Source organism: Lucilia sericata, unplaced genomic scaffold (genome assembly GCF_015586225.1).
Source record: "Lucilia sericata isolate MDLA Ls3-8-SP2 unplaced genomic scaffold, ASM1558622v1 Contig000015F_arrow, whole genome shotgun sequence".
In the NCBI taxonomy this organism is placed as follows: domain Eukaryota; kingdom Metazoa; phylum Arthropoda; class Insecta; order Diptera; family Calliphoridae; genus Lucilia; species Lucilia sericata.
In genome coordinates, this window is record NW_023994054.1 from 1,303,867 (window position 1) to 1,331,611 (window position 27,745).

Genomic DNA, 27,745 nt, shown 5'->3' on the forward strand with positions numbered 1-27,745 from the left:
AAACGATTCTGAAACCCAATAAATAGATTAATATTTAAAAGAATTTTGCAAGGTTATTATATAACCACAAAATAATCTCAAACAATTACACAAATAATTATTATTGTAAAAAAAATAAAACTAAATTGTGTTTTTTGTTTGTTTAAATGATAATTTAATTCCTTTTCTTTTTAAAGGTTTACAAACTAGTGTTGTTTTTTGTAAGGAAATTATTATTTATAAATTAAAAAAAAATACACTTACGAAATAGTATTTTGTTTTTGTTTAACTCATTTATGAAATACAAATTAAATGTTTATTTGTGTGAATTAAAAATGTAGAAAATATTTGAAATGAAACAAGGAAACCTTTTGCACAAAGTATTTAGTTGGTTTAAGAGATATTATGTTTTAAATATACTATAAGTATGTATGTGTATGTATGTTTATTTATAAACTAAACAAATAAAAACTTTTTCATAATATTTATAATTATAATAACTTATACCAAAAAAAAAACTTGATTTGTTGGGGAAAACATTTTTTGGATTTTCCTTTTATCATTAAAGATATTTTTTTTTTTATTTTGAATATATTTGTATTTATTTATAATTAATTTATTTTCTTAACATGACAAATATGATGATATATATTTAATTATTTTTTTATTTTTATTATTTTGTGGTGATTTTTTTGTTTTAGTTATTATTGGCTGTTTTTAATTTATTTAATTATTTATTTTGTATGTTCAGTAAAAAAATGTTTTTTATTTTATTTTCTTTTTATTTACCTTTAAGGTTAGAGTTTAATTTATGACCTATAATACAACAATTATTTTATTTTAGTTAGAAATTAAAAAAACAAGAAAGTTTGAAATAATTTCAAAAAATGGATTTGTTAAAGGAATTTATTTTTTTATTTATATATCGATATGATAAAAAAAAAATATTTAGAAAAACAAACAAATTTCGAATTGTTTTTGTTTTGTTAGATATTTTTTTTATTAGAATTGATTATTTTTCAAAAGGAATTATCTCCAATTTTTAACAATTCATCAATATTGAATATTTATTGTTAAAGTTAATAAAGTTGTCGGTACAAAAGAGAATGAAACTGTAGTCATTCTCAATTATGTATCTATTAATAGATTTATTTCGATTAAAATTTTAATTGAAATAAATAGACCTTTTACATATTCAGATAAGAATCAATTTCGCAGTTATTCCCCCCCTATTCTGCATTTCGATTACGTTTCCGCATTCAGTTACGCTACGATCGAAAACGGAATCGGAAGAAAAAGAAGAAGCAATTCCATATTATTTCAATACTTTACGATTGTGTGTATTCTGCATTACGATCGTAGCTACGTTTTTGTAAGTTGTTGTTTATGTGACGGAGTGTCGTATCGAAACGCAGAATACCAAAGTTGCTAAACGGAGAAAACTTCGATTCGAATTGAAATGCCGAATAGGGGTGATTATTCCTATCAATTTTGTTGTTATACCTTCTCCAAATTTCGTTAAATTTATTTATTTTAAAATTTATCCAATTAATATTTATTTTTAACTTTAAAATCATAACCATTTTATTTATTAAAAGAAATCCCATTTTTTAGTAAATATTTCGATTCAAACCTAAAGAGAAATTAATACTTTAAAACATGTCTTCTTTTATTAATGCATAATGGGAAATGAATTCTTAAACCTGTGTCGGTAGGAGTCGTTGAATATTTATCTCTATATTTCCTCAATTCTTTGCAAACACATTTCTTTAGTTTCCCTCTATACTATATATATTGCACTACAACTCTATTTCTACTCTCTATTTCCTGGCGGTTACTCTGCGAACTGTATGCGAAAGAAAAAAATGTGTTTCAAAAACTTTTTTTACGAATTGAAATACTGAATAACTCCTTGCTTTCTTTTATTTATCTTATGGCTTTCTTAACATTTCAAATTTTTGAATTTTCAACTGGAGATGACATTGCGAGTGGCCGATCGCCCACTTATGCATAACATATTTCTATTAATTAATTAAGTCGGTTTGCGTTTTAGGTCAATAAAAATGAAGAATAAATCCCCTGTAACATTTGAATCATAAGAAACTAACAGTAGGGGCAAAAGTATCAAACTTGTCACAGAATTCCATTCCAATCGAAACTATAACTATTTCCATATTTTTGCATCTTTAGAAAACGAAAAATTCTTTCAGAATGATACCGTTTTTTTTTTTTGTTTTAATATTATTATTGATTTATTTTTCCATGATAATCATTTACTTTTAGCAATTTTATTCCGGATATTACAACAGTACAGCCGATATAAAATAATAACTAAAACACTATGTCCGATGACGGTAGGATAATGGAGTGCTTTGCAAGTAATCCCCTATTATCAATATAATTGATATTTTTGTTTCCTTGGAATGTAGGAAAAATTGCTATCGTGAACATTCACAATATGTAAATTGTTTAGAAAACAGGATTGAATAAGGAACGAGAATATATCGTGAACGAAATCTTATTAAAAACCATGTGTCTATGACCGATTTTTTGATGTCTAACCAAAAGAATGACAGAATCAATATAGCCTCTTAATAGTGGATATTCAATTTGAATTAAAATTTTCTCTGTTTGGCAACTTTGGTATTCTGCATTTCGATTCGATCCTCCGTCACTAAAATAACAACTTACAAAAACGTAGTTACGATCGTAATGCACAATACACACAATCGTAAAGTATTGAAATAATATAGAATTGCTTCTTCTTTTTCTTACGATTCCGTTTTTTTTTTATCGGAATACGAATTTTCAATCGTAGCGTAACTGAATGCGGAAACGTAATCGAAATGCAGAATAGGGGTAATTAACACGTTCAGTTTTATAAGTGTAATAGTATAAAGCTGTAAAGAATAACTCACCATTATTAGAATCCTTATCCAAGAATCCAACTGCAATGTTTTTTAAAACGTAAAACTTTTAAAAGAAATACTATCCAATTTTGTTTTCATTTTTATCCCATTTTTCAAACAGCAAAAATAGTATTTTTAGTTTTTTGTATAAATACACTACCAATATGTTTTTATTTTTATATTTTTTGAGTAAACTAGAGAGCCAATAAAAAATAACTGTACCTATAGACAAACTTATTTATTTGTCCTAAATTCTGGGCCAATTTTTGGAACTATAAACCCTAGAATGAATCTAATACTGAACGCATACAGCTAAACGGAGTTAAATTTTTGTTTTACATTTCAATTACATTAAGAGATCAATGAGTAAAATAAATTGCTTAAAGAAATCCATTTTTGTCCAAATAAAAATGTAAATTGAAATAATAAATTAATTAAAAAAAAAAGTAATAAAATTACCTGTTTCTTTTTTTTGTGTTTACTCGTTTAAATTTTGAAAAATTCAATTGATTGCTAGGTAAATTGTTTTCCTTGTGTGTTGAAAACTTTCAATATATTTGTTGTTGTGTTCTTGCTTTAAATAAAGTAAAATTTGTTGCATTACTTTTAGATGTTTGTTTTGATAAGTTTTCCCTTTTGTTTTCTTTATTGAGTTGTCATCATTTTATAAGAGATTTTTGTTTGTAATTTTATATGTTTTTTTATTAAATTTAATTTTGTTTTTTTTTTTCTTTATCTTTGTTATACTGAAATTTTACATAACTATAATTGTTGTAATTAATGTTTTATCTTCTTCTTTTTATGATGTTTTTTGTTTTTTTGCATTTTTTTGTTATAAATGTAGCCTGTGGCTAAAAAAAAGTGATTCCTTTTTAACTATATAATATGGTATTTTTTCTTTAAATCAAGTTTTTTTCTTTTCATTATATATAATATATTTTTTTGTTTTGTTTTATATTTAAAAAGTTAAAAATGTTTGTTCTTGGGATTAGTAGTTGTATTTTTATTATTATTATTGTAAATGGATGAAGACGTCATAACAACGGCAGCCGAGTTTGAAGACGATGAGGGTGATAATAATGGTGATGATGACGATGTTGGTGGTGATGACAACAAAGCTGACGACGACATAGACGCCGTTGAAGAAGCTGTTACCGCTACCGCCGCTGTAGACGACGACATGGTTGCGAATGTTTTAATAATTGTTTCAGCTGCAGCGGCCGCTGCTGCTGCTACAGCAGCATTTGTGGCGACCGTTTGCTGATGTTGGAATTGATGGTGATGATGTTGATGCTGCAAATGATGGTGGTGGTGATGGTGATGTGAATGCTGATGGGGCTGATGATGATGTTGGTGTTGTTGTTGGTGAGTAGAATGTTGTAGGTGATATTGTGTTTGATTTGGAGGGTGTTGCTGTTGGTGGTGGTAAAGTTGCTATGCCAAACGTGGTTTCTTTTGATGTGGAGACTCTTCGTCATCTTCATCCTCCAACTCATATTCATCACCCGAATCACTACCATAATCAACAAGCTATAAATTATAACGAAGAATAGAAAATTAAGTTTTTAATTGCTTTATTAAGTCTTTGTTACAAACTTTCTCACCTTCTTTAATATATTTTCCCCAGTTTGTGCTGTGGATGATGGCTCTGCCTCTTTATTTTCATCTACTGTTGCAGTAGTTGTATTAGTATTTGTTTTATTATTCTCATTACTGTTAAGTTTAGCTGCTTCTGCAGCTGCAACCGCTGCTGTATTTGCTGTTACCCCCGAAACACTTGCTGCTACGGCCGCAACGGCAGCAGCTGCTACCGCTGCCACAGCCTCGCTTGATGCCATCGATGATAGAAGCTGCGTAGCTGCTGCAGCAACTGCTGATTCTGTCAAAGCACTTGTCGAAGGACCTGCCGTTGTTTGCGTCGCATTCACATTCGATGTTGATGCTACAACACCTCCACTTAACGCCAACTCTTGCTGTTGCTCGACAGCTGCCAATTGTTGTTGCAATTCAACAATATCACTTTGTTGCTGCTGTTGTTGCGCTTCCAAATGAGCAGCCGTAGAGGTCGAGGCCACACCGGCTGCTGCCGCTGCTGCTGCAGCCGCTACCAAAGTGCTATTCAGATTCAATTGCTGCTGTTGTTGATAATTGTGCAATGGATGCTGTTGCTGTTGATGCTGGTGCAGTGCTAAATTTGCAGCTGCTGCAGCGGCAGCAGCACCCAAATGAGCGGCGGACGTTTGTTCATTACTATTGCAATTACTACTACTGCTACTGGTGGAGGGTGTTTGTAGGCCGCCTGTGGAATCACTTCCACCACCGCCACCTGTGGGTGAAAGACTCGCGGATGACGTTGTTGTTGTGTTTAGATTACTGGAACCAGATGTGTTGCCCAACATACTACTGGTACCGTGTTGTTGCAGCTGCTGTTGTGCATTTTGTGGCGGTGATTTTTGTTGCAATTGAGATGTTTGAGAACCATTCTTTTCGGTAACGGCTGTAAATGAAAATAGGTCAATGTGATACGAAAACATAAGTATCGTAGTATTTATTTTTATTTTTACTAATATACATATATATAACACTTTCATAATATCCTTCTATGGATATCATCCTTTTTAGCATGTAGAACTTAACATAACGCTCAACATTGAATAAAGTTCAAAACAGTGTTGTTAACAGCGTCTTGTGTTATAAAATACGTATTAAAATATTGTTGTAAATATGAAGTTATGGAGAGTATTCAAATATTTTGGAAATTGCAAGTAACAATTTATAAAAACTTATCCAATAATATTATGTTTCATTATAATACGCCCTTAACTTTACAAGTTCCCTATTATTCGAATATAGCTTGTTGTTAAGTTATTTTAATGTTAATTTCGATTCGGGGAACCCACTGGATAATCAATCTCAAACCAAAAAAAAAAAAAAGAACAGAAAACGAATCTAAATTTTCAATTCTTTATCTTTCATTAATTAAATTTTCCATAAGAAAATTCTCCTTGTTATTTCTTTTATTTTATTAAAATTTTTGCTAAAAAATATATAATTTCTTTCAATTACTCACACTTCATGACGCTATTATAAGTTTCAATTTCTTCTAAATCCTCTTCTTCGTTAAACCACATTTCTTCTTCTTCCTCCATTTGCCTTTGATCGCGCCGAAAACGATTACCGCGTATAATTGGAATGCTACTAAAAAAGAAAAATAAAAATAGGTTCAGAATAATGAAATAAAACATATTTTTAGTAATAAGCTTTTAAGCTTTAAAAAATTAGGAACTTATTTATGTTCGAATTTTCAAACATAAATAAAAAACCTTATATTTTAAAATTATTTTAAACAATTTAAAATAAGAAATTGGCTTCAAATAAAACTAAAATTATATTGATTCCTAATGATTTAGAGAATATTTACAAATTTTTCGAATATAAATTCGAATTATCGAAAGTTTTTTTTTAAATCCAATGCTCATAATCAATGGATTATTTTAGCAGCTTTAAAAATAGTTTGAACATCGAATTTTCGCATATTATTTTGAATTTTCAAATATTATATTGCATTGTCATCAGGTGTATACATGAAAGCCAAATTTCATTATATTCGAGCTTCGGCAAAATATTACAGCTAAAACTAACTATACAAATTAAAATAAAAAGCTTGTAATAAAAACTAATTTTATAAGCAGTGATAAAGCAAAAAAGAAATAATAAATATACTTACGTATCTAAACCCATCTTATCACGATCTTTTATTCGCTCTTGATATTGATCGTAACGATTTTTTAAATATTTAAACGTTTGCACATATTCGATTTCATCAAATATTTTGCTAAATGTTTCAACAAAATAAACACACAACGTTTTTATATCTTCCAGTTTAACAAATTCAAATAATTCCAATATAGCTGATTCGAGTAGATTATAACGGCCATTATTGCGTATAAAGGCATCCACAACAGGAGCAAATAGATTACCTTTAACAATGTGTCTATAATAAAGCGAATGTAAATAAAGGGTTAAATATTATTTTACTGCATCTTGTTATACAATTTAAGCAAATATTCACCGATTATAAAACTCATCTTTGAGGGCAACAATTTTTCTTAAAAGTCTTAAAGCGCCTAAAACAAGGAACGTATGAGAACTCTTCATGAGTACTAGAATTCTCTTGAGGAGATCTTTTTGTATTATAAAATTCTTAATATGATAAGTATGATGTTCAACACAAAATGATAAAATATCTAATACAATTCCCAATAATTGTGCTGTTTGATAATCTTCATTTTGTGGACGATCATCGATGGTGTTGAGCAACAAAGGTGCTGTAAAAGAAATAATTATAAGCAATTTGAAAAACATAATAAAAAAAAATAACTAAAACTCACCTATCAAGGTTTGTATACTGTGTTTATAGAAGAAATTTAAGAAATCACCCTTTTCTGTTAACATATTTTCGGGTTCTAACAGTATCTTAATAATGCCCATCAATTGCACAGCAACACCTAATTCTGGTTCGGAATCATTTAACATTTGTTCAATGGCAATATTTAACAGCATACGATCCTAAAATTTGTAAAATATATAAATGAATAAATACTGCTTAGAATAGCATTAAAAAGAAACAACTTACTCCTTCGGTACGATTAACTTGTTGTAGTGTATAATTGCGTACGACTAAAGGCGAAAATTCAACAATGGCCGTTAGTATATCAATTGAGGCCGCCTTCGTTTTCTGATCATTCATCACCAATGTTATTTCCAAAGCTTGCAAAATACCCAGACACGTTAGGGTCTTGTAGAATGAATCTTTACCCTGGGGCTGCAGATTTTGCGCATAATTACAAAACTCCTTTAGAAATAGAACAATATCACGACGCTTGGCATCGCTGGTATTTGGATCGGTTAGTAAGGTAAACATATCAACCAGAAAACGTTCATCCTCTTGGATGAGAGTGACAATTTCGACTTTATTAAAGAATATAAAACTAGATAAAGTATTTAACATATTATCCTCTACGAATACCGATGGCGTGGGCAATATTATATCCTGTATATACTGCACACGAAATGTTTGATGGATTTTCGCTAGTAGATCTTGATTCTTGATCGGAACTGCTTCGCGAAATTTAGCCCATTGTTTTAAATACTGACGATGTTTCTTCGGTTGCGTTACACTGGGATCATACTCCAGACAACCCACCACATCGAAAATCGTATCTTCAGCAAACATTATTTCGAATAGTGCATTTTTATTTAATAGAAATATGTTTTTGAATATTTCGAAGAGATGATGTAAACCCTCGGTATTGTCAAGATCCTCGCATACATGAAAAAGATTAAGTAATTTCTTTATGTAATTTTCGGATTCTAATGCCATCGAGAGTTTTTCTTTGCGCAACGGTGTGGTCAAACAATTCTGTATGACTTCCGATATGTCTTCAAGGCGGGCCAATTCACATGGAGGCAATTCGATTGGTGGTGCTGTATCTGACATATCTTCGAAACGTTCATCTTCGGATTCTTCGACAATGTCTTGTGTGATTTCAACGGATGGATCTTTACCTTGTACCTGAGGAATCAAATTAAAAGTAAAAATTGGTTTAAAATTTTATAGAAATTTTGTAGGGTTTTGAAATTGGATATATAAATAGATGTAAATAGATTGAAGTGAGAATTGAAATTACATTTCAAATTCAAAAATACAAATAAAAAATCATCTTACCTGGCAAATTTTTTCCCATATTTCATCACAACCGGCCTTTTCCTGAAAACTCAAGGCCAAATCAAAATTATCACCCTCAGACCAAACAATTAAGGTATCCTGTTGCTTTTGATAAGCGGTGTCGGGTTGTATTTTACTTTCCAAAAGTAAGCTACCATCTGATTCAGCGCGTACTAACAAAGAGATGCCTACAATAGAATTTAAAAATATTATTTTAAGTAAAATCGTTTGGGCTTTCAAAATTAAATACCCACCTTTAAGTCTGTCTACATAATTCGATGACACATGTCCCGTGCCACGATCATCCCATTGACGTTCTGCATTTAAAGCATACAATTTAACACGTCGGCGGGTATCGGTAGTCATTTTGATAATGTTTATATTTTTACGGTTATTTTACACAATTACTTTTGTAAAATATTCTAATTTCCAAAGAAAAAAATATATAAAACAAAAAACCCCACTTAAGGTTTTATCTTAGGTTTAAGTGTGTGCTTATATGCTGCAGAAAAACACTGGAGTTTATTTTTTAACTTTAGTAGTTTTGGGAATCGGTTTGTTTGTTGTTGTCTAGCGTTCCAATATGTTGTGGCACACGTGTCAAGTAGTTATTGTTGCTAATCTTATGTTTTTATTACACAGCTTAGAATTTAAGCAACAACAATGACAACAACAATTTAGTTTTTGTTGAATACAATAAATAATTGATAGTTCCGCTTTCTTTATATTTTTGTCTCTTATTATTGGAAGAGATTTTACTTGGTTAGTTTGTTTTTCTTTTTTGGGAAGGAGAATTTTAGAACTTTGTTCCTTTCTATTTCAAGTTGTTAATTCTTTTAGTCCAACTAAATAAAGTTCTATTTCAACAAACTAACGTATTTCAATTGAATTTTAAATTCAAAAATTAAACAATTTTGAGATTTACTCATTTATACAAATTATTATAGTAAACATTGTTACTTTTATTATTTAATAATAATGCTGCTCTGTTGACGGGGGATGGGCCTGTCTGAAGTAATATTTAAAGTAAATCTGAAAAATAAGAAACAATAAAAATTAATTAGTATACGTTTTTTTGTAAATAAATTGTTAATTTTAAGATAATAAGTCGTTTGAACTTGAGTGAGAGCTTTTGGTTGTTTGGTTGCTTATTGTGGTAGTACAGGAACCGGAGTTTATTTATTAGACAGTGGTATAAAATTGTCTTATTTCAGGCGGAGATCTTAACGATCTGATAAGCCGACGATAGAATAAGGAAGAGCTTTGATAACGAGACCGAATATAAATTGTTCAGACAGATCTCAGATCTTGACCTTAATAGTTGCTATAGGTCGGCTTCTACTATATGTCACTACTATAGACTAATCTTGAAAAAGTTCAAGGATTGTACCAACCGATTCTGACACATTTGGTTGGATTGTATTAAAAAAGCAACCAGAATACTATTAGGATTAGACAGAAAAATATAAGTACTCTAGTAGATAATTAAATCGCAATCACACAGGATTTTTGTAGTTGCGTGAAGACGAACACGAATTGGAGTTCGAAGTCAGACTGAAATGGTTAGGAAATGGATTCCTCACTAAACTAAGACCTTTTTGTTTCTATTAGTAGAGTGGCCTTATCTCAAATATTTTTCAAGTCAAACTGACACATAAGATATATGTTCCCGTAATCATGAGTTTTGCTATTTTAGACAGAATTAATCCAAAAAATATTGAAATTTCTCGAATCGAAAATGTTTCGAAGCTAATTAATATACTTTTCACAAAATAATCTCCCTTATTATAATGATAAAAAACTGATTAGTTTGCGAAATTCCCAAACAATTTTAAAAAGAAGAACAAGCTGTCTTATCTGTCTTCTTTTGGTGTATGTATTTGACCTAAGGCTATTTTATAACAATTATGAATGAAATTTTTGTGAAAGCTTAAAACTATTAAAAAAAAAAAAAATACAAAAAACGTCATCAAATGCCGCCAACTAAATCACGTCTAAAAAGATAGTATGTGTGCGTATATTTTTAAGGTCTTATATATAAACAAAAATAAAAAAATCGCGCGTTTAAATAAATATACATCTTTTGAACACACTACATGCATACATTTTAGATATTTTTTGCCAATGCGCAGAGAAAAAAAAAACAAAACAAACAAAAATATACTTTGGAATAGAGAAAATAAATCTGAAATAAAAACAAGCAAAATATGTACAAACATACAAATTTGTAGTAAACTTAAAAAAAAAAACATAAATGTTTACAAACAGAAAAAGGTGAAAAACAAATAAAAAAAAGAAAAAGTTTATAAATAAAAAACACTACAAAACTTTAGCAAAATAATGCAGAGTAATGTGTATGATTTAATATATATTAAAAAAACGCATTCACAAAAAATACACATACATTTACAATAATAAATTGCATACACAATTAAAATTATTTGTCCCTGGAAATAAATTTATTTCTTTTTCATGACATTTTAGAGAAAGCGATTTGTTCTCTTAATATTCCATAAATTAATTGAAATAAAAAAACCTTTTTAAAGTAATCAAGTAGTTTTAAGAGGATTAGACAATATAGCAAAGCTTTGAATGAATGTATGGTTTTTTATTTGGAATAAGCTTTAGGAAACCTGGGGTTTAGCCATAGTATTAAAAATTCTGATTTATACAGATTTATCAAACATAAGTTTGAATTTCTATAAAATTTTTCTTTAAATTGAATTGCAACTTTTAAATAAAAGTGATTTATTTACTTTTTTAATATTATTATTTTTTTATTATTTTTGGTAAACTTCTATCAATTTAAATAACAATAAAACTCATTCAAGTTTGATTGATTCTTGTGCAATTTAGTAAAAAATGTGTATACATTTATAGTAACACATTCACAAAATATTGAAAATGCAATTATAGCAAATTATTTGCATAATTTTACAAGTCTATAAATTGCTTGAATTATACATTAAGGTGGTCCAAAGTTCCTGGTGAGTATAAAATTTCCGAATAATAAATAACTGATTCTCATAATGTTTCAGAGCAAATTACTATTATATTGCAATCTAAAAAATTGTATTAAATGTTTATTGCAAAAACTTTTTATACGTAATATGTTCAATAAGCTTTCAGTAATTAAAAAAAGAAATGAATATCTCCTAATATCTCTAAATTAAAAAACACGTTACATCTTTTTTGATGCCTTCCTAATATGAATACATACAGACAGAAATATTGTGCACTTCGTCATTGTTTGTTTATTTTTTACAAAATAAAAATAAAATATTATCAATGATTTAATATCGTTCACTTAACATGAACGAAAAAAAAAAACGTAAATATAAACAGAGAAGAATAAAATGTTCAAAAATAAAAATCAAGTTTAACCGGCGTTCAGAGGTATGAAAAAAATGTACGGAAAGATGTAATAAAAATAATAAACAATTTAATATTGACTAAATATTGTATATTTTTATAATTAAGTCAATATTGTTCATTCACACTCAGTTTATGGCAACAAGCTTGGAAAGTATTAATTCCATAATTAGTTTTTTTGAAATTGAATTATTATTATAAGAATTATAATTATTAAAACGCATTCGCTTAAATTCCTATTGAATTTGAAATTTCCTTTGAATGATAAAATGATCTCTATCTATCTCCCTATATATATCTATCTATCTATCTATCTATCTATCTATCTATCTATCTATCTATCTATCTATCTATCTATCTATCTATCTATCTATCTATCTATCTATCTATCTATCTATCTATCTATCTATCTATCTATCTATCTATCTATCTATCTATCTATCATCTATCTATCTATCTATCTATCTATCTATCTATCTATCTCTATCTATCTATCTATCTATCTATCTATCTATCTATCTATCTATCTATCTATCTATCTATCTATCTATCTATCTATCTATCTATCTATCTATCTATCAATCTATCTATCTATCTATCAATCTATCTATCTATCTATCTATCTATCTATCTATCTCTATCTTCGTTCGAGGGCGATAAATATGTGAATTTCTCGCCTATTAAAGCGACACGGCCACATATCAAATATGTTTCACTCAAACGGTAAGTTTTTGTTGTTGTGTTAGTGAAAAAACTCACATGTATACTATATGCGGTGTGAGTTTTTTTACTAACACAATCAAAAAACTTGCCGTTTGAGTCAAACAATTTGATGTTTCGCCAAGGCGCTTAACAGTTGATGGGATTTCAAGTGATTTTTTGAAAACCGAAAATAAAGATTCCTTGACCCAACAAAGGAACAATGAAATTTTCTGTGAGAAACTTAATGATAAATCATTCATAAGAACGAAAGATTAAATCATACAGACATATTTATTTCAGCGGTCTTATGCCAAAAAGAGCAGCCGTTACCTAAATTTGAACACTGTGCTAAAAAAAAAACAAACCTATAAACAAACAAATTTCAGTTCCATCATTCAGACATTCATTTTCTGACGTAAAAATTGTCTGACATGCCGCAAGTTTTTGTTTGTGCTTTTTTTTTTGTAGAATGAGTGTATACATAAATATACACATACATACATAAGTTACTGGTAGCACTTTTTAACCACATACCACTAGACAACTATATACTACTAGAATACTACGTTTATTTCAATTTATATGGAATATTTACTATAACAGTTAAACAGTATGAGAAAAAAACGTGATTTTTATTTTTAAAGCAAATAAATAATGAATGAAGTACAATATATAGTATTTTTGGCAAAATAATATTATAAAGGATTATTAATACGTAAATTTGTGTATAAAAATGAACGTGTGTATATCAATAAACTTTATCAGTTAGAATATAAAATTAAAGTGGTAGCAAGCAAATGTTAAACTATGTTTATAGTATTTATTACTTTTAAAGATAAGATTTTATAGAAAATATTTATAAAACATATACATATTTCAATGTCATGTACTAAACAGCAAGAAAAAAATCTTTGCAAAATTATTTTACGTTCAAACATTCTTATCAATATAAATGAGCACAAAACTGCCGCGATACAACAATAATAATGATAATACATATTCACAGTACTATAGTAGATTTTTGTATTTAGTAGTCAACCATCTCACTAATAATTACTCATCATTGTTATTGTTTATTTTATAAACAGTGACTGACTGGCGAACTGATTCGTCTCTTTGTTAGTATGTATTTCAAAAATTTTCTCGCCTACTTCGTTTTAATTTATTCATTCGTTCGTATACATTTAATACGTAGTGGAATCTATAGATATAGAGTATGTATTAGTCATGTTGGAAAATTTGCTTTTCATTTCAATTTATACGTTAAATTTTTGAAAATTCATTCATAGAATAATGTGTGCATGGAAACAATATGCATTTTTATTTGTAGTAGAAATATTTATAAAAACAAACTTATATCTAATTTTTGGTTATATTTTTAGCATATTTCTAAATTATTATAATATCATTTGCAAAAATGCATACATATTTTTATACAGCATTCTTTAACAAATAAACAAAATTTGTTATTGTTTGGATTAAAATTGAAATAATTTCCAAAACAGAAAATAAGTTTGTAAAAGAAGAAAAATAAATTATCTAAAGAATGACATCTACAGCATAGAAAAAACTATCTATAGGATACCAAGAGGCATTAGTATAGGAGATGGATGCAATATAGGATTGATTTCAACAGGTTTTAATATAATACGGCCTTGCAACAATAAAATATCACCTAAAAAACATCTATAGACAAATGGATGGATATTGTAAAATTGGCTAAAAAAGTTTTTTGAATTGATTGTGTATAAGACAAATATTTCAATGCATCCACAGAAGTATTACACTGTCTCGACTATAGAAGTGTAGTGTATAATTTATATGTAGCTCCAACACACATCAGAGCAATTCAAAATTATAAACAATCAACAGAAAGGTTAATACATTAAACGTTAAAATCATTTATCTTCACCCCTTTCATTTGTGTTAAACATTTTTTAAACACCCTATAAGAAATGAGTAAATAAAGAGCAAAATAAAATGTGAGTAACATTTAGTTTTTGATATGCAAAAAAATGTTGGGGAGTTAAACAAAAAGGTAGTATAATCGTGGATAGCAAGGAACACAATAACAATGTAGACAGACATGTACTTTATACTAAAACAAGTCTTTACATACAACAACAAAAAGTACAACTAGTTGTAGTAATATCAAATCTACAGTACACAGAGAATAGACTACAACACATATAAGAACTGATGTCTTTCAGAGAACTAAGAATTTCATGAATATTTTTAATCAGAAATGGCAAATACTTTTAAAATTGTACTTTTTCTGCAGCCATAGTACTAAATCAAATTTTTTGAAAATTTTCAATATGAGAGTGCGCGAATTTCGTATATGGGTGAGTAATGTTTAACATTTTTGATTAGAACTCGTAATAAGAGTTACTATACATTTTCCTTTAAATTTCTTCTGTTTTCAACAAATGTTCAACATTTTTAATAATACCTAGGTGGATCGATGTCCTGGTAAAATAAAACCAATTTGTTGATAATATATAGCATAAACATACATATGTATAAGATTTAAGGTAAAATCCGACATAAAAACTAATCAATGAAATCGATTGCAAATGGTTAGGCATGACTGAATTTAAACTGGTTTAATGTTAAATATTACTCTGATACAAATGTTTAAAGGGAACATGATATAACACCATTCAAGTGCAAGTTTAAAGTAATCAAATCAAACAGCAAAGTTATAGGTAAAGGACAATACTATTATTATTTATGATACTACAGTGTGTCCTACTAAAATAACAACTTTTACCAATATTCGGTCAAAATTAGTCATATCAAAAAATCACTTAAGAACAAAAACTTGATCGTCCGTGTCCCATCAACATTTTTGTTATAACTACACACAGGAGTGGTTTATTTAGTTTAAAAATTATTTTATTTTCCTTTATTTTTCTCCACATCATTAATGTTAATTACTTTATATGGATTAAAAATTTGATATTTTTAAATGACACACCCATTTTTGTATAATAAACTAAATAATATCCTCATCATATTTCAAAAAATTAATAATTAACTAATGAAATATGTAAATGTACACATTAAAGAAAAGTTTTCCAAAAAAAAAAAATTCAATTCAAACCCACTGTACTAAAATAATAACAAACAAACAAAAATATTGAACCAAGTAAATGTATCAACAAGCAACAGAAAATGCCTACTCATGTGCAAAAACATCGGAAATACAAAAAGTAACCGAAAATATACTAAGAGCTACAAAAAGATATTTAGACATTCGTTCTGTTTGTTAGTCTGCCTATCTGTCTGTATGACTCGTTGTGTCTAAATGGCGAACTGTCTGATAATGCAAAAAAAAAAGAAGAAAACAAAATCGTATAGCATCGTTGAATGTAGTTCAATAGCAATTCATACAGTCGGAATTTTAGATGTACATGTTTAAAACATACACATCGGATGCATGTGGTTACAAAAAATGAGAATTGTTGTGTTTCAACACCATTGACTCCACAATCATAGAAGCAAAATTCACAACAAGTTAGCCTTAAGCGTTTGAGTGTGTAACTCTTTGTTGTTTGTTTTATTAGCAGGCTGACTGACGACGACGGCTGCTGGTATTTTCATTCATTTTATATATGCGCGCTCTTTTCACAAATCACACCTTCTTTTTGCCACTTCTTTTAGTATTTTTAGTTTTATTCACCACTCCTTGTCAACCCACCCTCTACTAATATGAGTTCTTCCGCCTTTTAGTATGTTGGTATAGTTTTTTATCTTCCCAAAAATTATTAAAATTGGTATTTCATTTGTTATTTGAAGGATTTTTAAATTAATAAATAAAAATATTCAGATATGGGATGACTACTTCCGAGATAAAACAATAAAATACTTGCTTAACCTGTTTCTATTCTAATCTTAGCAGTATAGCCTTGACTGCCTTCAAAAGCCCAGAGAAGTTATTGTGATATTATTTTTTTGATAGATTTTTAAGGTATTAACTGAATATATGATCATATGCTTGAGTTTCAAGAATTTCCTGGAAAAGATGAAACTCGCCACTAAGTCTCACTGAGAAATGAGATCCATGCCTGACGTGTTTAAATTGTGAGAAATCCTTTCGACTGCTTATATTGAGCTTTTTTCTCTTCGTTCCTGCTCTAACGAATGTCAGCAAGTACTTCATGGATTTTGTGAGCTATGAGCTAGTATATGAGGTTGTCGTAGTCTACTAATGAAAGTCGAGCGTTCTTACTTTATTTTAAAGCAAATATGTATGTAATGTTATTGTGAGTGTGATATACATCGCGTAATATCGAAATACGAGACACAACTATGGAAAGTTCAAGTGTTTTTATTTCCCGCGAAGTACATCATACCAAGTGATGCCTCTTCCCAAATTTCGTTTTAGAAAAAGGTGTTATGGTGACCAGATATCGATAAATTTTGACACTGTATAATCGATGTTGACATACGATGAGAAGTACGATATTAAGAAGTTTCTATATTTAACTTTTCAATTTCGTTGGATATTTGATTTGTGTGAGTTTGTGATGGCAATAATTAACATAGAGTATTAAACCATTTGTAAGTTGGTACGACCATGCTCTTCTAGAGAAGTTTTAAAACTTTTGGTACAAGTTATAATAAGAATATTCAGATTATAGGTATGTGTTTTTTCTGAGTCAAAGTAGGCTCCAAACACCGTAAACCGGAGGATCAGTGACAATAAAACCGTTCAATTCTCAATGTTTATATAACATTAAACACTTATGTATATTGGGGCACAAAAACCCAAAGTAAAAAAAAACTAGTAGCGAAGTCAACATTGTATCGTATAACATTTTTCACTCCAACGACATACAACTTCATAATTTTTTATATATATACATTAGGATGGCCCTAAAATATATTTTGTTGGTGTTCTCATCGGAAATAAAAATTTGGTGCAATGTAAGTTACCATTTCTCTAGTTTTTTGTCCCTCTTTTTAGATTTCTTTCTATATTTCTTACAAAGAAAATATAAAATTTTTTTCACAAAAGAAATAAATTTTAATCTATTTAGTATTTTTACACTTTTCTTTCTCTATAAATCGGAAAGTAATTAACTTTTTTTGTCCTTCAACATTATTTTAATAATAAAATAATATACATATGTGTATATAAAATTTTGCATTAGAGTTTATATTCGGGTAGTACCCGTAAAATTTAACGATTACAAATTTGAGGGTATTTTAATATTTTTGATCTTGAATAAACATTTAAAAACGTCTCTCATCTAAATTTTACATAGGTAATTTACTCATCTTATGACCCAGCTCACATAATATTAAGCCCAGGACCAATGCTTTAATTTTCGTTTGGAACATCATTACCTTATTTTTTCTCCATACAATCATGGCAACCCAAAGGTACATATATTTTTTTGCACATTATCACTGTCATCATTGCACCACATACCATTACTACAACCAGCCATGTCATATTATGGTATATATTATTTTTTTTACTTTTTATTTTCTTTTTTCAAAATTTATGCATGTTTGCCCCTCATGTTGAGGTTGGTTATACACATTTGAACGTTCCATCGACATTTTGTGCAGGGACTTTATTCTAAAAGTTAACGTTTTGTTTTTCATTCCTTTACTTGGTACGATTTATTTACGTCTCCAGAATTATTGGTTTTTCATAACATTATATTTTCTAGTATAAACTTGTAGTAGTGTTGTATGTTTTTATTATTTCTTTTTATTTCCCACTCTATATTTTCTATTGTTTATAACACGTTATTTTTGTGTGCATTTTTTTCGCATTTTAGGTGTTTTTTCCACTGTTTATTTTGTTCTATGCTTTTGTAATGTGTATATCAAAAGCGTTCATTTAGTATTATTCATATGGTTGAGTGGTGTATCATAAAAAAAAAAAATTACCTAGGAGTAGAATTATAATTTTAAAATACTGCTTATTTTTTAATAAAATGCTGTTTTTTTTTTTTGCTTTAAAAAATTTAAAAGAAAATTTATAAACTTTGTTTTATCTTAAATTAAGAATGTTTTAAGTTAAAACAAAATCGTTTAAGTAAAGTTCTGAAGGAATCATGTATATCCCTCATATTGTTTAATCCAAAAAATAATCATTGGATACCTCTGTATGCAAAATATGTCCTTAAATTCCTATTTGTATTCATTTGACAATTATTTTCTCTATCGTTATTGGAGAAAACACTTTTTTGTTTGAATCACATCATCAGTGTTGTTGTTGGAGTTGACAGCCCTTGACCGAGTAACTGGGGTCATTCCGGTACGGAATGTCGCCAGAATGTGTTGTCATAACTGCATTTAAAGGGCAACATTTGCAATAAGTGCACTTTTGTATCAACTGCTCAACAAGTCACCAAGTGCGGTTTGTAGATCTACATATTTGAGAAAATCACCCTACCATCGAACGGAAATCCCCCCAAAAAAAGGATTTTTAATTGTTGTCGGACCTTAAGTTTTTTATTTAAATTTTTTTTGGAACTTGAACAACTTGAGAATTGTAATGGCCTATAAATATTTTTATAAAATGGTTAAAATGTGCAAAACCTATTAGATAAAATTTAAAAATATGTTTTAAATTACGTTTAATTGAAGGAGTAATTTTGTATTTATACAAATTCTATTACCAGTAATGCGGAACGAATCCCCTAATTTCTTAAAATTAATCACTTCAAATACTGAGTAATTCGGACCTAATCCCCATATTAGATGTCAATAGTATGTATTTCTATTGAGTTGGAATATCAAACCTTCAATTCCAAAAAAAAAAAAAAAAAAAACATTTTCCTATATTAGGGTGGCCCAAAAATTAAAAAAGGTTTTGGTGAAATTTAATGAAATATAGGTATAGTTTATAACAAAATAAAACGATGTAAATAATTAAAAAATGTAAAATTTTTAAAAAAAGCGGTCTCAAGACCTTTCACATGATATAAAAATGTCATATCTATGCTACATATAATATCGAGTAGAAACTTATACAAAACAAAAGTACAAAATGAAAAGAAGAAATACATAAATAACAAAATAACCAATGCGAAAGATCAAAAACAAATGTGGAACCAAATAAAAAACTTAGTGCTTAGAAAAAACCAAACTGTGATAAAATCTGTGATATTTAATCAAATAGAATATAAGGAAAATAAACAAATAGCTGACGAATTTAACAAATACTTTATAAATAGTATAAGAGAGATAAGAGATTCCATTGAAAATGTGCAATATTCAAATAGTATACAACCAGTAATAACTAATTTTAAATTCCGTGCAATAAATAATATAGAACTAAGACATATAATAAGTAAAATGAATAAAAAACAAGATTTTAACAAGATATCAAATAAAATCATTCTAGACAATTGGAGCTTAGTGAGTGACATTTTAGTCAATATAATTAATAAATCACTGGAAAGTGGAGAATTTCCAACAAATTGGAAAGAAACCATAATAACACCAATAGAAAAAGTAAAAAACACGAGAAATTGTGAAGAATTTAGACCGATAAACTCATTAAAAACATGTGAAAAAATTCTTGAAAAAGTAGTAAAAGAACAACTCGAAATATATCTAGAGGAAAATTCAATTTTATCTAAATATCAATCGGGATTTCGAAATAAATATTCGTGTGAAACTACAGTGAACTATGTAGTAAACAGATGGAAAAATAAAAAGAAAAATAATAAAATAATGGCAATATTTCTGGACTTTAAGAGAGCATTCGAAACAATAGACCGCAAAATATTATTAAAAAAGATGTACATGTACGGAATACAAAATAATGAACTAAAATGGTTTAATTCGTATTTAACTAATAGAATTCAATACACTAAAATTAACAATATAAAATCTAATTCAAGTATAAATGATTACGGTGTTCCACAGGGATCAATCCTGGGTGCATTGTTATTCATTATATATATAAATGATATGCCAAATGTTTTGGAAAAAAGTGAAATTATTTTATATGCGGACGATACATTAATATTTGCTGAGGACGAGAATGATAACAATTGTAAAGATAATTTAGAGCACGATATGAACAATATCAATAACTGGTTGAAAATGAATAAACTAAAATTAAATGAAAATAAAACTAAAATAATGGAAATTAACATTACAAACAGTGCAATATTTACAATAAATAATAATATAATAGAAAAAGTAAATCAAATTAAATATCTCGGTTTTATAATTGATAAGGAACTAAGCTTTAAAGATCACATAGATTATATATGTAAAAAAATTGCCAAAAAAATCGGTTTTTTCAAACGAATAAGAAAGAATATATCAACAATGACATCAATTAATGTTTATAATACAATAGTAAAACCACATTTCGAGTACGGTTCCACAATCATATATACATGCTGTAAAACAACACAATTAGAAAGATTACAAAAATTTCAAAACAAGGCTATGAGAATAATACTTAAATGTAACAGATATACATCAATACAACTAATGCTAAATATACTAAACTGGATGAATATCAAGCAAAGACTAGAGTTAAATACAATACTATTTATACAAAAAATGAAGAGCGGAAAAGCACCAGGATATCTATGCGAACAATTAAATTATGTAGGTGATATACAACCATATAGACTGAGAAATGCAGAAGACTTCAGACTACGGCCAGCACATAACACAACTGCGCAGCTATCGTTATTCTATAAAGGACTTAAACTATATAACTCCATGCCAACATATATAAAAAAAGAAAGAAATGAATATATATTTAGGAAAGAATGTGTAAATTTTGTTAAAAATAATACAAATGTACTTTTATAGAGCTAAAATTAATTTAATGATTATGTAATCAAATTGTAACCAAAATTGTAACTTAAAAGTATTAATAATACTAATAAATAATAATAATAATAATAATAATAATATGTATGTACATACATATGTATGTATGTGTGAAGTGAAACATTTTATCCTTTGGCCCAGCTCACCAAATATTAGCCCCAGACAAAAGTTTTGAGAAATGAATCAAGCTTTCTTTTCGGTGGGACGATCAGTTCATTATTTTCTTGCATTTTCTCAAAATCATAAATATCTATTAGCCCTCATAGTTAAAATAGATTAAAGCTAAAAGTTTAATGACCTATAAAGTATGAAAACATATATTTTTTTAATTAAATTTTACAACACAAAAAATGCACAAATTATAACATGATGGTTCATTCAAAATTCATTTAATTCAAAAAATACACTCAGACGTCATTAAAACAGATTATGAATAAGATAATTAAGATATTATAATTATGCAAAACGCATACATATTATAATAAAATAAAAAAAATAATAAAATCCAAATAAGAATTTAGCAAAGAGAAAAAAAGTTATTAAAAATAATGGATACACACACAAAATACGAAAAATCGTAGAAATCAGACAAGAAAAAATACGTAAATAAAAAAAAAACAACAACAAATACATAAAAGAAAAACAAAAGAAGAAAATTCACCACTTTTAGCGGCGGGCTAAAGAAGAAGGTGGAAAAAACAAAACGAAAAAAATTAAATTCAACTCAGAAAAGTATTAATAAATATTTTAAAATTTACATTACATTAATTACATTCTTCTTATTATTTTCAAAATAAATTCCAACTTCATATTTCAAAAAAATAACGTTAATGGTAATGCATTACCAAAATTCTCTTGGTATTTTTGGCAACATTGTAGAAATACACCAACTCAAATTGGTTGGTGTGTACTCTTTCGAAAAGCACAATGACACACGTACTTAATATCTATGTTGTTAGCAGATAATGAGATACAGACAAAGCTCTATAAATTGTTGTAACCTTTAAAACTAAAATAGTAAACATTAACTTTCTGTATATCCAGTTGTTAAAAGTTTTAAATTTTACATTATTATCGAGTTTTAGTAATTGCAAAAATTGTTCGAAAATTATTAAATTTACTAATGACGTTGGCGTAGACGTCAGTCAGTTAATAAAACAGAGTCGTCTTTTGGCACACGTACGTTGACGTCGTTTTCTGTAAACACTACTCACACACAAACGCACTCACTTTCATATATACATACACACAATAATGTGGACAGTCATTCGACGACAGAATAACACCAACACTTTTTTCTCTCATTTTTCTAATAACAAAAAGACAAGAAAAAAGCCGAAAAGGGACGTAATGCGAAGGCCACACTATTTTTTCATCTTCTTCAAAATTTCCTACTTAATTGCTATTACTAATTAAACAGTAGCTGTTATTTTTTAACAAAAATATTATAATTACTTGTTTCAAACTCCAGTGTAATTACGATTTTCTTATTGTACAAATATTCACAAATTATAATTAAATTGTAGCTGTATGGTCGCACCACTTTTTTTTATAATATACACTACACCACTTCTTTGCCACTCACTCACTCGCTCAGTCACTGACTCGTTCACTCACTACTTTACAATCTGTATTTTTGTCAATTACTCTTTAGGCTGCTCTTTTTCCAAGTTTTTTTTTCCTTTCTTTAATGTCTGCACCTTAAATTTTTTGACGACAAATTAATGTATTTATATGAGAAAATTTTCACAATCTTTCTTCAATTTACGCTTACGCATATTTCAAGCTTTAATTATTTATATGTTTTATAATTTTTAATAACTTTTTTATATGGAAATTTTACAAATAAAACTACGTATTTCTAAAACACACACCGATTCCGACAGCCCTATACGACGAATGGCCACAAAACATTCGTCATTCTACGATGCCGCCATATTGGAAAAAATATACAAAAAAGAAACAGAGTTGTTATTTATTAATGCACAAGTGACAAAATAAATAAAAACAAATACACTAAAATGTGTTTTTGTTAGATAAACAATTAATGTACAACTTTTAAAATGTTTAAATATTTGAGTTTTGTTTTTGTTCAAACATATCAAACAATTTTCATAAATAACATTGCAATGTTTTTTTTATTTTAATTACACAAGTAATGCGACTCTGTTTTTTGGTATTTGTAGAGAATTAATAAGGTTGCCACTATATAATAATATAACTTCTGATGGTATATATTTAAATTATTCTTTTCGAAAATTTACGAATAAACGTTGGATTGAAATGATTCAAAATTGGAAAAAATATTTTTGAATTAAGTTTTTTTTTTATACAAAAATAAATAAAATTCTACATCAGCATATAAAATTTCAAATATCTAAGTTATAAACTGTCCCCGTTTGAGCTGTCAAAGTCCAAAAAATTTTGATATTTTTATTCATATTCAAATTTATGAAAAATGGTTATTAATGCTTATTGAATCCACTTTCAATGGAACGTATATTGTATTGGTCACAAGAAAAAAAAAACAAAAGACAATTCCAAATTTTAAACCCATCCAACTTTTTTCATTTCTACTATGTAAAACTGATAAAAGAAAAAAACTTTAATATGATTTTTAAATATTCCTTAGAATGGAATAATATAGTATTTAAACCTAAAATACAACTGTATAATCTATTACAATTCTCCATTGTGTAGATATTCCACCTTCAACACTTCCCAAACTTCTCAAGAATATAAAATCGAAAAAACGTAAAAATTCGCAACGAAAAAAGAGAGCAAACAAAAACAAAGTTATACATAGAAAAAAGCTCTCGAAGTAGTACTTAAAAAAGCGAACATTTCGCACAAAATGAAAGAAACAAGTCTACTCACTCTTTTTAACTTTAACTATACACACAAAATTTGCACCAATTAACAAACATAAACCAAACGTTTCTTAATTAAGTTAATAAATAGAATTCAACATCAATTTGTTTATATTTTTATGATTATGCAATTAGAGAATTAATAAGCAAAACATAAGAAAATACAAAAACGACGCGTTACTCCAACAACAGCGCGCACACGACTAAATAAATACGAGACAAAATAAAAAATCCGATGAATTTTATATAAAAAGAGAAAACAACAAAACGGAATATGGAGAACAAAACAAAAGTTACAATGACATTTGTTGTGTTTAATAAATAAATCAGCTGGCGTTTCAAAAAAAAAAAATAAAGGAAAGAATTAAAAAAAAATTATACATATAAAATTGTATCTTTTTCCAATACATAATAAGATACTGTATGCGGTGAGGAGCATTTCTATTAAATTTATACTTTATTCAATTAATGACATCTTTGTTATAGATTTTAGTCAACTATTCCCAAATTGCTGCACTGATTGATTTGAAAATTTCTTATCCAGAAAGTATTTTTATTTGTTTGTAAAAAAAATTAACTGTAGAAAGGGAAGAATATTTTTTGATTATAAAATTGCATTTACAAAGGAAAGCAGGAGTTAGAAACGGGTAGTGCTCCAGCTAGTTCGCAACAATGGACATTAATCAAGAAGTTATACCTTTAAGCTACAAATTTCATAGTCTAACAAATTTATATAAAGGTTCCACAGAAACAAATATAAAACTTGAAATCTACGAATATGGGCCTGATGCTTTAGAAGTTAAATTAATAAATACAAACTATCAAATGCAATGGACAGCATTAAAGAAGCAATTTTTGTATTTCATTCTATCATTCTCAGCATATGTCGCAAATTTCGTATTAAAATCATATCATTTAGCCTATATTGATACAATCTTTATAATATGGCTAGTACCATTGTTATGGCGTCTTAGCCGTCTGGTGGAGTATGGTAAATATATTGATATGTTGAGAAATATTTTTTAGTAATTTAATGATTTTTCTAGAAAAATTTATTTTTTGTTATGATTTTGGTTTACACTTGCAAATACAAAAATGTATGGGCCAGAAAAATAGATTTGTGGCTGCCTGTAACATACACGACATAGTTATCAATGAAGTTTTAGAAGATGTAAGTAATATTCTATTTATATACCTTAAAAAAGTAAGTAATTTTGTTATTTAATTATTACAGTTGGATTTTCGTTATTTACTTATTTTAAGAACTAAAGGCAAAGTATTTGTTAACAAACCAATAATTCCTATATTCACCGTAAGTTTGTGAGAACTACCTAATTTGCGACAGTTTAATGTACAATATCATGTTTTTTCTAGGTATTTAAACCTTCTTATGACTGCTTATGTTTAGTATATAAACATCTTAATAAAGTAATGTCGATTAATAAATAAAATGCATATAATTACTATGAAGTTTTTTATAACAACATTAGACCTTCTTCAACCAGACTACATTCTCTCAATAATTCATCTGCCTGCAAAGTTTAAAATAGCATTAATTTCATTTTTATTAAAATATAAAATTTTCCTACTTTCGATTTTCTTAATTCCTCGCTTATTTTGGGCATCTGATTCTCGTCCGGCATTTTTAGTTGAACTTGCTCAATTTTCATGTCCACATTGACCAGATTCTTTAATTCTGATACACAAGTTTGTTTCATTATTTTGCGATAATCATCCGTTGAACTGCGATAGGCAATGCAATTTGTTTGCAAAGGCCGTATTTTGAAAATTTGCTGTAATTGTTCATCTAAAAATTGTTTTATAGATTAAATGTTTATAAAAATTAAAATATTTTTAAAGATTTACCCATGGTTAGCTTGTTTACTTCAGAGCCCTGCGCCGACAAATATTAACGGCGGCGGCGACTGACACTCAGTGTTACCATATGTCAAGTTTTCCCTTTTTTTGCAAGTTTTTTGAGATTCAAAAAAATTTTCAAGTTTTATTCCAATAAAAAAAGTTTTTTGAAAATTTATAGTTTTTTAGTTTTTATTTTATTTAATCAACAAATAAGTTTAAAATAAAAAACAATGTTAACCATTAACAAAATAATATTTTAAACCATTAATATTCGAGATATTCCTAAAAACTGAAAAAAATTGACCGGTGTTGATGACCTTAATCCCTTAGAATAGACGTTAAGGACACAATGCACTTCGACCATATTGTAGAGATTTTGTGCAGCCCATTGGTTCACCATACTAGGCCAAATTCGCGCATGAAGATAAATGGATTAATCGGTGAGTGTTTGAAGATATCATCTGGGTCTGGGTAAGACAAAATCTTCGTGTTTCGAGTTCCCAATGACGGGTAGTTACAAAAGTTCAGAGGTTTCCTCTTGTAGTACACAGAATCTACATAGATTCATCATGACATTTCAAGTGTAAATTTATGGTGTCTAAGACCACAATATCCAGTAATTCCTTGCTACTGATGTTAAGGAAAAGTTCTGTACCAATTATCATTAAGCTAATTAAAATTCCTCAATTTGCTAATTTTTTCACTAATTTTTCTTGGGTATTTTGTAATTTTAGTACAAAAAAAGTTTTTTTGTTGAAAAAAAGTTTTTTTCATAAAAATAAAAAGTTTTCTTCAAAAAATATATGGCAACACTGCTGACACTAAATATGTCGGCGGCGGCTTAAAATCGACTGTAAGCCGGCTAAGTTTTCAACTACGTTTAGTTTTTAATTTTTCAACGATTTTAAATAAAAACGGAATCCGAGAGATCAGAAAGTAGGATTTTGGAAGCAAATATATTGTTTATAACAACAAAACAGAGCAAACTCAAAAGTTGCATGAGAAATTATGCAGGGATGAATAAAAAATTCTTAAAAATTAAAAACAAATCCTTTCTCCAAGTTTTACTAGGATCTGCCGATATTTAACCCTATCTTCCATATAAAACATCTTGCAGAAAATCAGTTTCTAAAAAATTTTGCATTAAGAAAATGATCAATAACGTAAAAACAAAGATATTTTATTTGTTTATTTACTAGCTATACCCAGTGTGCTGTGCTACCCTAAAAGCAATATAAATAAGAAGCCTACTTAACAATTTTGATGATTCTAACTACAATGGTTTTCCAGATATACAATTTGTTACATATGGGAGATTCCACGCAAATTATTGCAATTTCGCCAATTATTCCGAACGTTAATTAAGATTTTAATTTAATATATGAAAAATTTGAATAATCTAATAGTTTCCAGATATACAAAATTTTGTATTTAATTCATATGGGAAGTGCCAAGCCCCCCATTGAAAGTCCGCCCGTTGTTCTCTAAATGTTCTT

General features: G+C 28.1%; 4 protein-coding genes across 14 annotated transcripts; 1 reads left to right on the forward strand and 3 right to left on the reverse strand.

The window, feature by feature from the left end:
* Positions 1 to 3,743: 3,743 nt before the first annotated feature.
* LOC119605590 (SERTA domain-containing protein 4-like) lies at positions 3,744 to 4,183 on the reverse strand. The gene has a single exon (XM_037958799.1). The coding sequence runs from the start codon at positions 4,068 to 4,070 to the stop codon at positions 3,855 to 3,857; it is 216 nt and encodes a 71-aa protein (XP_037814727.1). The 5' UTR covers positions 4,071 to 4,183; the 3' UTR covers positions 3,744 to 3,854.
* LOC119605517 (serine/threonine-protein phosphatase 4 regulatory subunit 3) lies at positions 3,889 to 24,594 on the reverse strand. 11 transcript variants are annotated; one of them, XM_037958755.1, is made up of 10 exons: positions 24,397 to 24,594; positions 8,871 to 9,648; positions 8,617 to 8,804; positions 7,525 to 8,463; positions 7,280 to 7,457; positions 6,961 to 7,216; positions 6,616 to 6,882; positions 5,959 to 6,086; positions 4,493 to 5,385; positions 3,889 to 4,418 (listed from the first exon to the last, which is right to left on the reverse strand). In XM_037958755.1, the coding sequence occupies exons 2-10, from the start codon at positions 8,980 to 8,982 to the stop codon at positions 4,323 to 4,325; spliced, it is 3,057 nt and encodes a 1,018-aa protein (XP_037814683.1). In that variant the 5' UTR covers positions 8,983 to 9,648; positions 24,397 to 24,594; the 3' UTR covers positions 3,889 to 4,322. The 11 variants fall into 11 exon arrangements, with proteins under 11 accessions (XP_037814683.1, XP_037814676.1, XP_037814653.1 ...); XM_037958748.1 differs by lacking the exon at positions 24,397 to 24,594 and adding an exon at positions 22,975 to 23,514; XM_037958725.1 differs by lacking the exon at positions 24,397 to 24,594 and adding exons at positions 23,137 to 23,219; positions 23,294 to 23,309 and having other exon boundaries at positions 8,617 to 9,648.
* On the forward strand, positions 24,577 to 25,852 carry LOC119605575. Its single transcript, XM_037958775.1, has 5 exons — positions 24,577 to 24,817; positions 24,876 to 25,380; positions 25,436 to 25,560; positions 25,624 to 25,701; positions 25,764 to 25,852. The coding sequence occupies exons 2-5, from the start codon at positions 25,062 to 25,064 to the stop codon at positions 25,836 to 25,838; spliced, it is 597 nt and encodes a 198-aa protein (XP_037814703.1). The 5' UTR covers positions 24,577 to 24,817; positions 24,876 to 25,061; the 3' UTR covers positions 25,839 to 25,852.
* Positions 25,216 to 26,322, reverse strand: LOC119605579. Its single transcript, XM_037958787.1, has 3 exons — positions 26,256 to 26,322; positions 25,979 to 26,196; positions 25,216 to 25,921 (listed from the first exon to the last, which is right to left on the reverse strand). The coding sequence occupies exons 1-3, from the start codon at positions 26,257 to 26,259 to the stop codon at positions 25,865 to 25,867; spliced, it is 279 nt and encodes a 92-aa protein (XP_037814715.1). The 5' UTR covers positions 26,260 to 26,322; the 3' UTR covers positions 25,216 to 25,864.
* Between the last annotated feature and the right edge of the window lie 1,423 nt (positions 26,323 to 27,745).